The following is a 17,990-nucleotide window of genomic DNA, read 5'->3' as shown; positions in this document are numbered from 1 at the left end:
TCATATGGACCTCAGACATGCATGTGGAGGCAACCAGCCCCACTGGTGTGTCTGTTTTTGCACAGCATTCACATGTTGTGAGGAGCAAAAGGCACAACAGAGACGCTTCTGTTGATTTGCCATTCCCTGGTAGCCAGCTCATCCGAGCTATTCAAAGGAAGTTGTTTGCCACTCTGGAGAAGCTGCTTGTTAGAAGGTGGGCAATTAGCAGGAAAAAATGCCAGAGGAAGCTGAGTGTCTGTGTGTGGTCCCCAAGAAAGCCCATGGGACAGCTTGCCTCAAGACATCAAGAAATCTGTACAGAAGAGCAGACTACCAAAGGGCCAAGGAGGAATTGATGGGATACATTTAATTAATCTTTCCTGTCATTTTTACAATTCCAGCTGGAGGAACACACAGAATCAACTGAATCAGAGAGCATGGAAAAAGCACCCTGAACCAAGGCTGGAAATGCTTTTGGGGTGTTACTATTCCAAGTGGAATTGTTTGCTTAAAGATAATTATTTTTCTCAGCATCAGCCTTAAGGTTTTTCGTACAAGCTGATGAAATATTTTCCAGCCCCAGTTTCTTCTCATACTTCTCCACACAGAGCTGGCATTTATTGTCTGTAAACACCCCAACAGTCTGTTACATCTACCCCAAGGACAAGTCCCAGAAGATAAGGTCACCCCCTACCTGGCAATATCCCCAGTGTTGCTGGGAAAATGGGTCTTCCAGAGTTCCTTTTTAAGATTTGCCAGGGCTGGCTCACCAAGGGGAAAAGGAAAGGAAATGGCATTTTAAAACCAGGCAAAAGCCAAACAGCAAACACACCTCTTAGAAGACACTAATTTTCCCCATCACCACCACAATGTCTGAAAGCAGGGTTAGATGCAGCACATTTGTTTTCAAATGGCAGTTTACTCCTCTTAAAGAAGAAAGAGAGAGATGGCTTTAGTATGAGGTGCTTCCTTGATACATCCCACTTTTCCAGAGAAGGTAGAGTGGTTCCTCTGTTTAGCCATCAAGATGATGATGATGGCCATGTCCACAAAAATCCCGTTGTCAAATCAAGGGAAGACCAGCATCAAAGCACTTCAGCCTAGCACCAGCAATGACATTTCCATGTATTGATGGGATCAGCTGCCAGCCCATCAGCTCATTTATCATGCACTAATTCATCATGTTCTCCTCCTTTATTGACAGCTTTGCAGGTTTCTCTGGATTGTCCTGGATCTGGATAACAAATGTCCCACACTTTAGGTGCTTGCTCCCTATACAGCCAAAGAAGATGCTGCCCAGTGCAAAGTCACACATGCAGTTGTTTGAGGAACTTAAAGGTCTCCAAGGCAGAGATGAGTCTGTACAGCAGTGGCTCTACTTTGACACCCTCATTCAGACAAAGTTCCCACTGATGAAAATGGCCAGGTTGGATTCCATCTTCTGAACACACCCAGATTTTTACTTATACCAACATGCACGTGGTGTCACTGACACTGTCAGTGTGTAACACACATCCCACATTTAGGGGTTACGGCCTGCCTCTCCCCCTCAGACAACCCTGCAGAGGCAGGGATTCAGATCAAACCGGTGGCCCTGGCTCACTGAAGCTGGGACTCCTGGGGAGAGGTCCCACCTGGCTGAGGTCCTGTTTGCATTCTCTGATCTCCACCAAGCCCAGAGAACACGCTGAGATTCCCTTGAGCTAAAAGGTTCCCCTGTCTTCCACCTGCTCACCTCTAGGAAGCCAACACCCTTGGAAACTGCTGGCTTTGTATCAAATTTGACATTTCAGAGATGACATAAAGTCACTGGGAAGGCCTGGCAGACACGTGGCCAGCAGAGCTCCATAAACACTGCTCTGTAGGAACCCAGGCAAAAAGCACAGACCTGCCCTGCCTGGGTCCCTTCCCCAGAGCTCCTGAAAGTTTTCTGTTCCCTGTAATGAAGAGTTTGTGCCCTGCAGAAGGTAACCAGCTCCGTGAGGTGAGGAAATGGCTCAGGAAGCCTTTGGGGAAGGCAGTTTTTGTACTGTACTTTCTCTCTACAAAAGAGAAGTGTTTAGATTGCCAGGAATGGTTTTTCAGGCTGGTCTAAAATCACGTAATTTTGGACAAATCCTGTATCACTCTCAGCTGTGAGCACAGCTCTGCTGGGGAGGCACTGACCTTCCTCATCCTGGTGAAACCCCACACACTGCTGGGTGGAGGAGGCTGAGGAGAGGAAAGGTGTCCACAGATGCATCACTTGCCTTTCCACAGCCTGCAGGCAGGGAGGAGACAGTGGTTTAGCTCCAGAGGCCCCTCATCACCAAAGGAAAACCAGGAGTAAAGCAACAGCACAGTTTTGTGAGCAGGAGAGAGTGCTTTGGAGCCCAATTAAATTCTAGCAGTAAACTGGGAGTAGTCTTATAAAAGAGTAAATAATGGAAACACAATGGAAACACAACTTCTCCCTCAGCAGAGGATAAACATAAAGCCTGCACTGGGAAAACAGGCAGGGTGGCAGGGAAGGGGCTCTGCCAGCCCTGAGTGCAGCACATCCAACAACTACCACAGGCAAAGCTGCTCAGCCTGGGAAGACTTGAAAAATCAGACCCTGGTGAAGTCTGAACTCCAGGCTGAAGAGAAATCCTCATTTTCTCTCACTACAACACTCTATCCTGGGGACACTGACTCTTGTTATGTGGCCAGGTTAAAAGATTTAGCAACCTTGCTACATCTCTAGGAGCTTCCTCTCCTGGAGGGAAGAGCACGTGTAGGATATATTTAGCTCTTACACTCAAACCTTCATGAGTGAACGCTTGTTTTCTATGTATATAATAGAAATAGAAATATGCAAGTGCACATAGGAGCACAGGCTGTGCACCAACATCATCACCTGCACACACAGGCCCTAGACCACCTGGAAGAGCCTGAGTTTTCCACACAGGTTTTTCCTACAGAACAAGGAAAATCCATGCAGTTCAGCAAAGCCAGACTCAGTCCGGGCTCTGCAGAGCCCTCCCTCTGGGGACTTCAGAGGCAGAATGTCTGCACAATTTCAGGGGCTAATATGTCAAAGCTTAAAGTAGCCTGAAGAATTTAATGGGGATTTAGATGTCTGCAACTGAAATGTAGTATTTTTGAGAGCAGTTGACTGAGATGAATGGCATCTGCTCAGGAGTCATGAAACACCCTGCCAGGGCCACACCCTCCCAGCACACGCAAATCGAGGTGCAATGCCCGCATCATTTTCTTCTCAGAAGAAGGAAGGCTGACACTTATCATAAGCTGAAGCTGTTCCAAACCAAAATGAAACACTGCTCATAAACAGTAGTGGTGTTTACATACAGAAACTAAACAATTTGGGCAGAATAGACTGAATGAATATGAACAAATCAAACAAGGAACCCATAAGGGATATTGCTTCCTTATTAATATCCTCCCCCTCCCTGGCAGTACTTGGGTTTTTTGTTTGCATTTCCCACATGTCTTATCTGTGCTTTCAGATGCAGAAAGCCACACAGCATGCCAGAGCTTGACTGTTTGCATTCATCAAAGTGAAAATGCCAATTAATAAGAATTCAATTATTTGGAAAAAAAGTTCCTGGCAGTACAGCAGCACATTTCTAAGTTCTTTTCCAATGGGAATTTTACTTTCTGCAAACCTTGTTTGACTCAAAACATAAGAAAACAAATTACAAATAGATGGTCTGCTGTGACTCCAAAGTGAAGGGCTGCAAAGAAATGAGCATGAAAAGCAGAACCTGTCACAAGCATCTGTGGAACAGCAGGAAGTTATGGCCAGCTTGTGACAGTAGCACTAAGACTCCACATGGGAATACTATTAAATTAACAGCACATTGAGATTAATTGCCTTCTTTTTTTTTTTTTTCCTGAGGATTTTAATTTTTTTTCAGTTGTCCAACAGGTATCTTGTAATGCAGCGGGTTTGATTTGGTGGGGAGGTTTTCTGGGTTTGCACCTCTTTCTGAGCTGTGTTTCCAAGTCCTCTGTTATTAATTTATCACCCAGGAACAGAAAAGCAGCTCCAGTGCTCTGACCCGACCACACCCAAATCCTCAGGGAAGTCAGATGTCTCTTCAGAAGCCATGGGCAGTGAGATAACAACATCACACACACTCTTTGAATTTTAATTATCACTATTAAGGATTAGGAACCCTGTGAGCAACCAATTTTGCTGGCATTACTAAGCCAGAGTCAAGCCTGCTTTTAGTTAACTGTAATGGAATATTCATGCCTCAAACCTGATTTTAGTGAGCTCCCTTCCCTTCTGGAGCAAGTACATCACTGGAGGCTCCAAGTCCCCTCTTTGGCATCCCCACCCTCACTTAACTCTTGACCACAGGGGAATTTTAACAGGGAATCAACTAATGCCTCTCTTGCTACTGCCAACATAACAGAGTACCATTATTTCAGTTCAGAAGAGATCAGCTTTTCTCCTGTCAAGCTTTTCTTTCCTAAAAGAAAGCTGGAAATATGGGGAGATTGACTGCCCCTCCAAAGCTGCTTTAGTGTCTGAACAGGTCACTTACACAGAAAGAATTTTCTTTGAAATATCCTGGTGCTGATGACTGTGATTTTCTGCTATCATTGCTAATCCCCTCCATTCCATAATTAGGATTGCTTCTCCTGACATCATTTCTACAGATTCCATGCTGGGGCATGACTATAAAGGACAGGCTGCAAATCTGGCACTGAGGAGAAAGAGGAAAAAACATGAGGAATTGCAAAAAGAGCAGCTCTCATTTTAACCTTCAGAAAAGTGCAGTTTTCCATAACTTTTAGCATAGGGAAATAATCTGCCTGGTGCTTTGTGCCTAACCTTAAGTGAGAGTTTTAAGTGACTGCTATATTTAATCAAAACTAGAGCCGGTTTGGTGAATGACTTGCAAAGAGTCTCTGCATGTGCCAGCCCTGCAGGGTAATGTCGTTGTTTTAAATGGATTAATGTGGGATTAACATGACCAACAGCTGATACACGGGATGCCTGAACACAGGAAGGCACAACAGGAAAACTTCTTCCAAGAAAATTAAAACATCTCCCTCTGTTCTTCCAGCTAAACCAAGCAACTAAATGAAAAGAACCACCCAGGTGACAAAAAGGCCAAAAAAGGAGCTTTGCCATTTGCCAGAGCTGTCACTTTTCTCTCAGTCAGGTCAAGTGCTACAGACACGAGCAGCACACATCCTGCTTTGCTCCACAAGACTTCCCTTCTCCAAATCCTTTCCCTTGGCCCTGAGAAGACCTTCAGACCCTTCCTTGGACTGGTATCTCCCATTAGACCAAAATTGCAATCTATAGTGTCACTGTTGAGAGGTCTTAACTCCTGTCCTGATCCACAGACCGTGAGGAACCCACCAGGTCCCCTCCCTGGCTGCCCCAGCCCTGCTGTCACCGCTGCCAGCTCATGGCAGCGGTGACAAAAGCAGCCCTTGGACAGGAAGCACCTGGGTGCTGCCCTTTTATAGGGCAGGTGGAAGCAGGGCTGTTGCTGCTCTAAGTGAAAACACAGCATTAACCAGCATCCTGGCTCCTGGGGGGAAAGTGTTTTATTAATCAGAAAAATGCTTTCCACCCCGTGGTGTCTTGCAGACCTTTAAACTTGCATCTGCACAAATCAGAGAAATTCTTCTGTCATTCTCACAACAGTTAAAATACAGAAACCATTTTGAACTTGAGGATTACTTTAAAAAAAAATAAAAAAAAAATAAAAAAAAAAGAACTTGAATGCTATTAGAATTACCCTCCCAACCCAGGGCACATTCCCCACCCATGCTAGTGGGAAGCTGAGATTGCTTGACCAAAAGGCATGGTCATACACCACCTGCTTTTTCTCATTCTCTTCTAGACTACTGAAAGAGAGAGAGGTGATGAAGACCAGAAATTTCAGGCACCCCATTATCCTGATTACCCAGAAACTGCTGACCAGTTTCTGGGTAATCAGGACCAAGCAATGACTGACAGGAAGCTGGATGATGCAAAGATAATGAAGTGCAAGTCTTCGAGTGTGAGGATCCAGACCCAAAGGGTAAAAGAGCATTATTTCACCCAAAGTGTTCACCATGCATTTCTAGTTCTGCTGTTTATACAATTCGTTTCATCGGAGAAGAAAATATTTTCATGGGTGGTGTGTTCTTGCTATAATTCATGAGACTATGAATAAAAACAAAACATTTTTCTCCACAGGAAAAAAAAAAAAAAAAAGGGGGGGACAAAAAGTCCCCAAAGACCCCGTGTTTTTAAGGGAGAACTGGGAGTGTTGATATCCAGTTTTGGCACAGCTCGAGGAAGGAAAAATCCCTGTTAAGAACACTATGGTTGACTTTAACTAAAATAACTCACCCCCTCAGAGTTGTCTGGGTCACTGCAGAAAGCATTTCCTTTGGGGGTGTTTGAGCCTGGCAATGCTAATTCAGACAGATGACAGCACCTGCACTGGGGGAGCATACATCATTCCAAGAAAATAAAGCGGAAAAGCAACTTCCAGGCATTTTATGTGCGTTTTAAAAGATACAAACTCCCTATCATACAACACCAGGATTTGCGTGAGCCAAAGTTTACATCTTGCGCCGCGGCCTGACAAACATTAAAAGCCCGTGACTATAAAGACAGCCCAGCAAACACCATTTTCTCCCTGTGAATAGCTCGCGTTCAATCGTCCTTTCGGGCCAGCTAATGCCGTCAGACAATGAGTTAAGCGCCACGAATGGCCGGCGCAAACCTCGGCGGAGGGCTGGCGAAGGGAGCGGCAGTGAATGGAGCACGGCACAGAAGGCAGCGAGCACGGAGCGCTCCCGCTCCGGGCATTCCCGGCGCTCCGAGCGCGGGGTGCTCTGCCCGCAGCGCCGGTCACCTGCTGGGAGCTCCCATTGAAGGAGGTTACATTCTAATTGGATTTCCCGAAGGCAGTGCATTAGCATTTTCCATGATCTCACCCTTATTAGCCAAATCGCTAATCAGGAGGAGCGCGGTTATATTGTGCGCTGGTTGCATTATCTGCTGTTGCAGGGTCTGCAAGCCAGTCCCGAATTTCATGCGGAGATAAAAACTCTCTTCTCTCTAGCAGAGACTCGGGAGTCCATTGTGGAGCTAAGGTTGCAGTCAAACTCTAATCTTCAATAGTTCACCAAAAACAACTTCTCTCTGGGGGCTGCCTCGCTCAGTGCTTTGCTCCTGCTCTTCCCGAGTCCGTCCTGTAAGTCAGGAATGTCAGCTCTTTCATCCCTGTTGGCAGAAGCAGCATTGCTCTACAATGTAAAAGAAGAAGAATTCTTTCCCATGGACTGCTCCCCATTGAGCCCAGAATCAAATTCTGGACATGTTTAATGCTGTAAGGTTATTATTTCTATGCACAGGCCTCTGAATATTGAAAGGAATGGAAATACCTGTTCTATAAGCAGAAATGACACATGCAGGCCATCGTGTAGCTGAGGACTCTGTCTTGGCACAGCTCAAAAAACAGTTTGTGTCAGAACTTAAATCCACATGAAATACTCCTGAGCTATCATGAAAGCAGGCAGGACACCTCATGTCCTGCAAAAATCCATTTCTTCTTTCAGGTGGGGTCCCAGCAGGTTTGGATACCTGTTTCTCAACAGCAGCCTTCTTAAAAGCCTGAAGGGAAGAGACAATCTTGCACATAGATTATCAAATAATGTTTGCTGGACACTCATCCAGCAACATTTTCTGAAAAAAAATTATTGTCTAAATACAATTTCACTTAAAAAGCCAGGCTTTATTCTTGGTTAGAGGTTACACGACAATGTTCAGATTCATTACAAGAATAATTTGGAAATATAAAGCCATATTCACCGAGAAGTTAAACTCATTCAATATTCCTACTAAAATTCTTGCAATATAAATAAGTACACATAGAAAAAAACCCATGTGATTATGCTTTACATGTAATTTGAGAGCCAAAACAAAAGGAGATCTGACCTGGACTCAAAAGGGGAGGTGGGCACCTTTTACCTGGCCTGGCATAGGTGGTACCCTGATCACAATTCCACAAAGGAGTTTAAACAGTGAAGCAGATTTTCCTTTTACCAAGAAGGAGAAGACAGAATTCAAGGTGATCAATCAACAAACCATTCCCTGGAATCAAATAAAAACCCTCATCATTCCCAAACAACAACCACCAAAAAAAAAAATCACACCACTATTGGGCTTGTAAGCTCTTGAATCCAAACCAGATGTGACAGTCTGAATCCTCAGCAAGAACTGCCTCTCTTCTCATCAGGCTTCTAAAGAGATTCTCATAAGGCAGCACAAACAGCATCTTCAGAACAAAGGGCAGTAACGCTTCCCAGCAGAGTTTAACTGGATCCTGAGGATCACCAGCCTGTATGAGCTGCTTTTCTATTGTCCTCACAGGGATTTTACCAGACATAAATCACATGCACTGAAGAGATAAGGAGCTAGGAGCAAAAAAAACCCAGAAGAAAACAGAATAATGAAGTTGCAAGAGGCCCTTGCAGCCCTTGGTTTACTCTCCTGCAGGCTGGAGGCTGTCAGCGATGGGCTCCCTTCTTCAGGGTGGAATCTGCAAAAGCAAAATCAATGGGAATTACTGTGACATTGAGAAATACAACCCACTTAGGAGTAATTTTCCTCCATTTTGTAACACTTTCGTACACACACCCCCCAAAGCCAACGCTGTACTTCGTTACAAGGCTGTAATCAAACCAATACAAGTGGCAGGAGGAGTGAAGAAGCAAAAGAGAGTGGGGATATCAGAGAGCACCTCAGGAGTCTCTGTCTCAACCTTCCTCTAATCCTGATGGTTGACACAGAGCAAACAGTAGGGTCTAATGGCTTAAAGCCCCCTGTAAAACTTTTCCAGACTTCTAAATAGATCAGCTGACACTCAGCAGTGCTCAGAGGTGTACATTGGCATTAGGTGCATCCAAGAGAGCAGCTAAATCTGACAGAGGGAAAAATTAGGTGGTAGTACCCATGGCTAAGCAGGTGTCTGTGGTCCAAAAATGTGTTTGATAGTAAGTCACTCAAGCTAGGAAAATAAAACAAAATTGAAGAAAGGAAATATGATATCACTGGTGCAACACATGCTTCCTGAAGCTTCAAAGGTTTTGGAAAAATGCTCTAACACATCTCTAGTAGCACAAACACAAGTGCAGTCAGTATTCCACTTAAAGAGAAAACATCAGCAATGATGAATCCTGATCTTTTGGCTCATAGAAATAAAATGATCAAATATTGCAGCTGTTTAAATCACATATCCTGTTCCTCTTCCCAAGAGGCTTTTCTGCCTGGTACTCTGAAGAACTACAACACCTTCTGTGATCTTCAGCTCAAGCTGACTTTTAAAAGCACTTTAACTTCACATGTTCTGGAGTTAGGAATCAGAAGTGTGCTAATGGCCTTTTTGCAGTAGCAGAAATCAAGCTGTACCAGTGAAAATGCTGAAAATAATCACATTTTCATTCCCAATGGGGATGGCAAGCTGCTAATTGAATCTGTCTTGACTACTTGGAAGCACTGATAATTTCTCATGTAATGTATGCACTGAGGACATGCTAATACCAGAAATGTTAGGGGTCTGGGATTTTTTCTAGGAAAATTAACATGTCAATTAAATGACTTTTTTTTCTGTCTGGTTTTCACTGAAGACCTCCACAAATCCATTTTTTTCAGTTTTTCACATTTTCCCCCCTCTCCCTACAGATGTCATTATGTTCAATGGCAAACTCCATACTTCTCCCTCCTCTTCTTCCAATTAACTGTAATTATAACAACATTAGCAGCAAATTAGGTGCCTCCAGGGCAAAAATCTGGGAAGCAGCAGAGTATGGAAAGGAAGAGGAGATGAGATTCTAATGGAAGTAAGCAGGCACATGCATGTGCTCATCAGGGCACCCTTAGGGCTGTGCAGGTGGAGCTCTGCTTTCCCTGAGCCTGCCAAGATGAAGAGGTGACCAGCTGCTGCCACAAGCCTCCAGAACTACCCCTGGAGAGCAAAGTAAAAGGCTCCATTTGGGCTTCTCCCCGTGCCTGGCATCACTGGATCCAAGATAAAAACATCCAGCTCAGGCTGGAGAAAGCCATTGGTTATAGCTGATGTCCTGAAGGGGTAACTGGGGTCCTTAAATGCATCTGCTGGGAATCTTTCTGCCAAGGAAAGAAATGCAGTAGGATGAATTGTGCAAGTGAAAATGGCAAGACATGCCAGCAGTTGCAGCATGCAAAAGGGTTCTTGCCCCGAGTAGGCTTTTGAGCAATAAACCTTTTTTCCAGAGAATTTTGCATTAAATATCTGGGTCCAGGGAAAATCTCCAAGATCAAGCTCTTTTTTACAACTGTCTTTTCAATTTGTTACAGTTGGATAAGGAAGGAAGTCAACACTGCTTGCCAAATAAAGTGACATTAAGTACATTTGCTGGAAATCTTTCTGCCTTGCTCCTTAAAAATTTAAAAAAAAAAAAAATCCCAAATCATCAACAAAAACCAAACAGAACAATATAACCAAGAACAAAAAGGTCAGAATCTGACATCAGGAGTGTAACACAGCACAGAGAGACTTAAGAGCTGAAGTTCCTCCTAAGGCAGCACTGCTGGTCCAACAAGACAAGGCTGGGAAAACTTAAGCATATTTTAGGACTAAGACTTCCTGCACAGCAAGGTACCTGGGGAGGGATCAGTCCAGAGGTGGGAAAGAAGAGTTATTCTCTTGGAAATATATTGCTAGGGCAGTAAGGAAATCTCATCATCTTCCTTAATCTCTATCTTGTATCACCTACATTTCCACTTTACTTCTCCTTCTTTATTGGGACCTTAAAGGAAACACCTTTGCTTTTTTGGAAGACAAGTTGAACGCTGCTATGAGTTATCTGAGGTTCTAAGCAGCTTTTGGAAGGTTGGGGTTTTTATTTCCTCTCATTTTGCCCACCCTATTCCCCTCATACTTTCCTGTTTTCTAATTAATTTATTCCCAGTTTGTTAGAAAGGGCTCAAATCTACAAGTCCGAAACCCAAACCATCACACAACCATGAGAGCTCAGTGCTGGACACAACATTGCATAAGTGTTCCTTTGCCAACTACCAAAACACATTTCTGGGGAAAATAACAGTCTGGAGAGCAAACTTTAGAAAATAGTATCAAATAGTGTTCATCAAATTTCTGTAGCAAAGGGTTGGGGTTTTTCTTAATTTAAAAAATTTTTCAGAGATAATCCTATATATATAGATGACAGCAAAAAAAGTTTCCTCAAAAAACCAGAAAGACAAACTGGGCTTAACAGGGGCAGCAGTCCTTTGAGACAGCCTCCTCTTACCATGGGAGCAGCTAAGGAGAGTGCTGCCAGTCACAAGTACAGATATGGTCACAGGAGAAGCAGAAAACATGAGATTACAGCTGGTTACAAAAGTTCCCCTGCAGAACCCAATTCAAATGCAAAAGTACCTGAATGCAAACACCTTCCTTCCTCACAGGAGAGGGAGGAAAACACAATGAGGGTGCCTTATACAAAACTACAGAAAAAATTAGTAAGTCCTGCTTAGTGACATACACCTTTAAAGTTCCAATCACATCATGAGACTCTCACAGATTTCAGATCTCTCTAAACCAGGTTTTTAAAATGGAATATTATCAAGAATATCAGTTTCCCAACTCATTTCACTTGTGTTCAGCTCTGAAGTTACAACCTGTGACCTGTGTTTCATAAGTATTGCTTAACAAAACATGTCCAGTGTCAAAGGAAAATTTGTTAAGGGAAATTTTAAAGGTTTTCCCTAGAAATATCAATCTACAGAAACAGCATTCCTAAAGGAAACTCTTTCATGCCTAAAAGTTGCTTCACTGCTGATTTGTTTCCTATAATGAAGACCTAGCTCAGCAGAGAGAAGATTTATCTGCCCATTTGTAATCTACTGAGAAAATGAAGGATGAGAACAGAGAATCAGGAATGCTGCTGCACATACTGGCTCATTTAGACCCACCAGTGTAATTAGCTCTTGTACAAAATGGAGCTAAGAAATGGGCACATCAAGAACTCTTGCTCATCACATATTCTTGGAGCTTCTATCTTGGAAACCTTTCCCAAAATACTTACAGGCAGATTTAATACAGAAAAAATTATATATAATACATAAAGCCAGGCTCGTGACTCAGTATTTTGAGAGTGGAAGTCTGACCTCTGTGTGATCTATGGATAAATTATCAAAATCATCTGTTTTGGCGGCCAGGATAAAGAGAATAAAAGCCCAGAAGGTGTTAAAGCAGATATCCTACACTGCACTATGATGGGACTATTAAGAAATCCTCTTTAAAGGGACTGGATCAAAAAGGGAAGGGAAAAGTCTTCTAATCCTTGTCCTGTTGACAAGGAGGTGTTTGGATGTTCTGGACAAGGAACAGTAATAGAAAGACAGAGCACAGATTTTCAATAAGTTTTTCTCAGAGAGTGAGAAGTCAAGTCACGTAGTCAAGCAGGGTAGAAGAACTCTCTTTCTTCAGATCCCCCAAGTGCACTGCCCTGGACCACAGCTGCAGTTGGTGGCAGGACTGGTTTCATTCCCTGTTATAAACATCCTCCCTGTATCCTCTGGTGCAGTAAATCACTTGGAGTTTGAGTGGGAGGAATGGCAAAATTAATCTCCTCTTCTGTTGTGCAGGCACAGCACTACTTTCCCTGTGACCACATCAGAACTCTCCAAAGAGTGGCTGTGTAATTATGGGATGCTCATTTTGGTGAGCTACATTTCCACTCTACCCTCTCTTCTGGGGAAACATGGATGACAGCAAATAATGGAACAGTTCCTCTGCAGCCATCTTCTTCTTCCAGATGTAACAAAACAGCTTCTGGACTCAGCAGCCCCTGCCACCCCATCTGGTACCTCCTGGCACCATGGGATGGCAGGTTCCCAGCCAGAAGAGACCTCTTGTGGTGTCCATCTTTTGAGTGGTATGAAACAAGTACTTCAAAACACCCAGGAATGATTTCATATCCAGACACATATATTAATTACTCCTCCCTGTTTCCAAAAAATAGTTTGTGCTGACTCTTTGGCAAGTATTTAACTCTGTTCACTTGCATGGCTCTATTTTCAGACCATCTGAACTACCAGAACAGACGAGGAACAGCAATGGGCATTTTGTCTTTAAGGTGATACAACATCCAAATGCCTGCACTTTGTTACCAAGGTCTCCTAAATCTGACTATGCTGGCCCCCTGTTTTGGCACATTGTTAAATTCGGCCTTCACTGGAGCAACAGAAGCTCTAAGGAGAATTCTGAGGGTATCTTTTCTTTAGGACTATTACTAGGTGTTTAATGAGGCAAATGTGTGATCCTGTAATGTGTAATAGAGACATTTTATGAATTGCAACAAAGCTATAACATAGAGGCTATTACATCAGAAACCTCACCTGTGGTGCGCACACATCAGCCTTGACTCTCCAAGGCAAAGCTGTCACACAAGCACTCAACAGATAGACAGGAAAGTTTACTCTACATCCCTCAAAGGCCTCCATTTGAAAAAAAAAGTACATTTAATACATGCTCTGTACAGCTGTCGTCTTACCATTTGCCTTGTGCTGCACATCTGGCGGAAGCTGGTCAGGAACATACCACTGATAGTCTGGCTGCACAGAACAATAAAACATTATTGCAGCAATATGGACTTCACAGGCACTTCAAACAAAAGAGGAGTGACATGATAAAAACATAATTGTGCATAATTGTGTAGCCTCTCATTAGCCATTCAAAAGTGGTTTAAAACAAAATCTTATATTTAGGTTTGTTTCCACCGATCCCAGTCTCCCAGCTTGCTCCCTGTCCTATGGCATTAGAAAAATTGGTGCAAACCTTTCTAGATCCCACAAATCACACTGAAACATTAAGAGAACCAAACCAGACTTTAAAAGGGCTAAGGAATAAAGTCCAGCAGAATATACCAGCAGGCATCTACCAAAGAACCCCAGAGAAAACTGGCCCACCTGATAGGTGAAGCTGCTCCAGTTTGAATGCATCTGTAGCAGCTGTAAAATGCTCCAGTGTGACAGGAATGAACCATGGAATAAAGTTCTCTCCCCTCCTCCCTTTGCTCACAGGTTAGCAGTGCTGTTACTATAGCGTTAGCTATTATCAAATAACTTCCTGAAAATACCGTGGGATAGGGAAAATTCCCATCTTTCTCATAGGAGGAAGTACTGGGAAGGTTATGTCCATGCAGACACAGTTTTGTCCAGGGAAATCTTGGAAGAAATAATGCATTATAGTTTATACCACCCACTGTGGTAAATGAGTAGCAAATTACCACTAGAGAAAACAACTTTGGGACCAGCCATTTCAGCTGAAGTTGTGTTAGGTTGTCTGTCTGGAATAAGCAGTCCATGCAAGCTTGTCAAAGTCTAGGTAATTGCTGCTTCAAATTAGTTACACTGGAAAAATAAGTCTTGTTTTGCAGAAATTACTCTGACAAAATCATTGAGTAGCCCCAAGGGCAAGCTTGCAGATTTCAATTTGCAGGAACAAATTTCATAGACTCCTACAGAAATTTTTCCTGAATTAAGACAGCAGAATGAAGCTGTAGTTAGAGAAAACAGATTTAACTTTTATGTTTTGTTGTCACTCATGCTTATGCAGCAATAATCACTCTCATCCACTGTCAGGGAAAAAGGAGCTATTGCATTTTAACTTAAATTGTACCAGTCACAGGAATTATTAACTAATTCTGTGCTTGTGGGCAAACAAAGTAGACTTTGATAGAAAGTTTTAAGCACAGGTAGTTTTTCCACCAATGGCTCAAATTACACTCATTTGCATTGGTTTTTGAGTTTCTGGTGAATTTTATGTTCTCTGATCAATTCTTCTCTTTTTATGTACCTACACCCCACAAATCTGAATGAATTTCAAGAACAGGATGTGTATTTCACATCAGACTAACCAAAATGTTTCTACTAGAGTGTAAAAAGGAATGAAAAAGTGCAAGAACAGAAAAAGAATGAAAAAGCAAAAGCACAGCCTAAATATGCAGGATTACATATCAGGACACCCATTAAATTCTAACACCTTTCTTCATTGCTAACAAATTGCTCAGGGAGGTACCCAAAGCCCAGAGCAGCAACTCACACAGGCAAAGAATTGAAAAAAAGGGGTCAGAATGAAACTGGGAGTTACAAAGCAACCAGTCAGACTGACACCGGCGCTCCAGCAGGAATGACAAAGTTGTAAACCCAGTGATCCCTCACAGAATTAGAAACCCAGATGATGAAAGTTCAGGGAGAAGAGCCAAAATCATCTGGGCCAGTGTCCAAATTGCAGGGAAAAACATTCTGCAATACTTCCAACTTTGATAAATAGGCAGATAAGCACACTCCTGAAGCACAGAAATTACTTGTCCGACCACAGCTTTTCCTTTGGATTTCTACAGCCCGAAAGCCTTACATGCATTTTGCAAAAATTCAGCTATAATTTCTCAAATAATGAGCACCTTTCCATATGTGACAGCTTTATAGCCAGAATCAGATATTGTGTATTTAAAATGACATTCACCATGTTTAAATGCATTCTCAGTAGATTGGAACAAGCCTGCCCACTTAGATAACCCAAAGCACTTCAAAAATGTTCTTTGAAGCAGTATTTTCCTTGGAATAAATAACTCCCACTCACAGAACCTGCTCCAGTGCAAAGCTATTCTTCTTCATGCGGAGGAAGACAGGACCCTGTTGTGTTCCAGAAATAAAAAAGGCACATTTCCCATTGTGTTAGCCACACTCAGATAGAACTTCCACTTCTGCTGATTTGGTTTTTATTATCTTACGTTGAAGGCTCAGAGCAGATCCCTACCTCTGAAGTGGGATAATTATACAGCTAGAAAGGGCTCTGAATGTCTGTCATGGGAATAAATTAATCTAAGAAATCAGCAATACTCCAATCAAACAACCTTATTTTTTAAATTAACAAACAAATGTAAAGGATCCCTGTTTTTCTTCTTAGTGCTGTTACAGATAAAGAGTATTTGCCAAAGTGAATTCAATCTTGATCTGAACTAAACACCACACTAGGAAAGCACAGATTCAGTTGCAGCTGAGGATGGCAGGGTGATGGCCACCTGTGGTCAGCATGCTGTGAGAAGATCATTGTCCCTGTCACACAGGGGATGGTGAGGACCTTACCGAGCACTGCTGCTGCTGCTTCTGTGCCCTGCGAGGCACTGGATGTGCCCGAGGATCCGGACAGTGAAGAACCATCCCACAACCCCCATAAGTGACACACGGGGAGAGGAAGAGTGGAGCTGGGTAACTGGGCCTCTCAGGCTGTACTGGGAGGTTTTTTGTCTGTCAAGAAAATAAGAACAAGAAGAAATGCATTAGCAGTGGAATACAGCCAACAGATCATTCAGGTACAAGTGGGTTGTGATGCTGTTTGTTTAGACCCTTCATACTACTTATCATTAAAAAAATTATTTAAGACAGCTGACTTGTGCCACACCACAATCTTGACACCTTTTATGTGAGGAAAATATTGATCCCAAGATATGACAAGCACATTACTGTGTCTTTTATATTCAAAAACAATTCTGTATTTTCATTACACACAGTTGCTTTCAATAGTTTGAAGTGGAACTACATGGAAAGTCACTTTCATGACAAGATAAGTAAATTTTGGTATAGGACCAAAGTTATTTGCCTCAGATTTGGGTCTGCCTTTTCTTAGGCCCTCTGCATTCCAGTAGAGTCAACAGCAATTTGCCTAAGGACAGAGTAAGAAGGGGTAAAAGACGATTAATATTCTGTGACTCTGTGAGTCACAACTAAATAATTTGACCTAAGAAAACAAACCAATAAATATTTTATATGCTTGCTCTCGTCTTTAAAATCCTCCACAAGCTCTGTTTAATCAAATCCCAAGGCAGAAAGAGACAAACAGGAGGATCTCCAGTGTGAACTGTTGTTGCACTGCAGGGACAGACAAGGACAAGATCACTGAAACCAGCCAGAGCGAGCAGCACCTGGCCTCTGACACTTCAGCAAGACCCTATCACCTCTGAGGCATGTCTCAGTTGAGAATAAGACAATCCTGAAGTTTCTGTGTCACAACAATGTTGGGGAGGACAATAAATCACTACAGAGCATTTTGGTAATCAGCCGTTCCTTTAAAGCATTGCACAATTTCGTCAAGACAGGAAACCTCGGAATTTCGTCATTCTTAAATGGGGATTGAGAAAGCTCAGAGTTTTGCATGCCATGATTTTACTATGGCTTCCTACTGACACTACTTTGAAGAGATAAAAAGGATGTTGCAAGAAAAAATTATTGCAGAGGCTGCTCAGCTAATTTGTATGGAGAGCATTTTTTTCCACATTGATATTAACATCACTCCATAATTCAATTGCAGAGGTCAGGATTAACTACAGAAGCTCTTTATTTCAAAAGTTGGTTTGATCTTACAGCTCTTATATCATGTGCCAGTGAAACAATCAAAGTCCTCTGGATTTGTTTATGGTTATGTCCACCCTCCCCCTCCTCCATTTTCAGATATGTTTGAAAAGTTTTTGCAATAAATACTCCCTTATTTTGGAAGTCTTCTCCAATCGTTTCTCATCTTCTTACTGCATTACTTCAGAATGATTTCATCCCAGGTGGTGACCTCATATAAAATCCAATGTCAATTAATGGAAGCCAGAAAGCCTTGAGTTGTGTGGAAAGTGAGAAAAAAAAAATAAAATACACATGTGCTGGCAATGGGAGCTTTCTTTTGACTCATACCTGAGAGCTGAGTTTACTCAGTTGAGATTGCAATCTCTCATTAATTTTCTGCAATGCTTCTTTCTCCTCATTAAGCCTCTCCCGGTCAGATCTCTCCTTCTTGAAGTCTTCCTCGTATATTTGGACCTGCAATCATCATGAACGGTGTGTGAACTTCAGCACAGCCACTTCGTGGTTTGGCTGCTTTCTAAACACTGCCCAAGCAGAAGGGTGAATTCCAAGGGGATCCCTGCTCTGTACAATCCTGCAAACAAAAGTTTCCCTGGTCTTTTTTTGT

The 17,990-nt window shown here is 42.7% G+C and overlaps 1 protein-coding gene across 2 annotated transcripts in view; it reads right to left on the bottom strand.

Moving 5' to 3' along the window:
• Positions 1-7,732: 7,732 nt before the first annotated feature.
• The window catches only part of TNIP3 (TNFAIP3 interacting protein 3), a 56,304-nt gene continuing 46,046 nt past the window's right edge, over positions 7,733-17,990 (bottom strand). For both annotated transcript variants that reach the window (XM_041412190.1, XM_041412191.1), the window contains 4 exons: positions 17,714-17,839; positions 16,121-16,282; positions 13,525-13,585; positions 7,733-8,528 (listed from right to left, as the gene is read on the bottom strand). In XM_041412190.1, coding sequence (XP_041268124.1) covers positions 8,497-8,528; positions 13,525-13,585; positions 16,121-16,282; positions 17,714-17,839 — 381 coding nt within the window. In that variant the 3' untranslated portion in view covers positions 7,733-8,496. The remainder of the gene's footprint in view (positions 8,529-13,524; positions 13,586-16,120; positions 16,283-17,713; positions 17,840-17,990) is intronic.

The sequence above is a fragment of the Onychostruthus taczanowskii genome, unplaced genomic scaffold (genome assembly GCF_017590055.1).
Source record: "Onychostruthus taczanowskii isolate IOZ18803 unplaced genomic scaffold, ASM1759005v1 scaffold38, whole genome shotgun sequence".
NCBI lineage: Eukaryota > Metazoa > Chordata > Aves > Passeriformes > Passeridae > Onychostruthus > Onychostruthus taczanowskii.
This window is presented reverse-complemented; position numbering and strand designations above follow the sequence as displayed.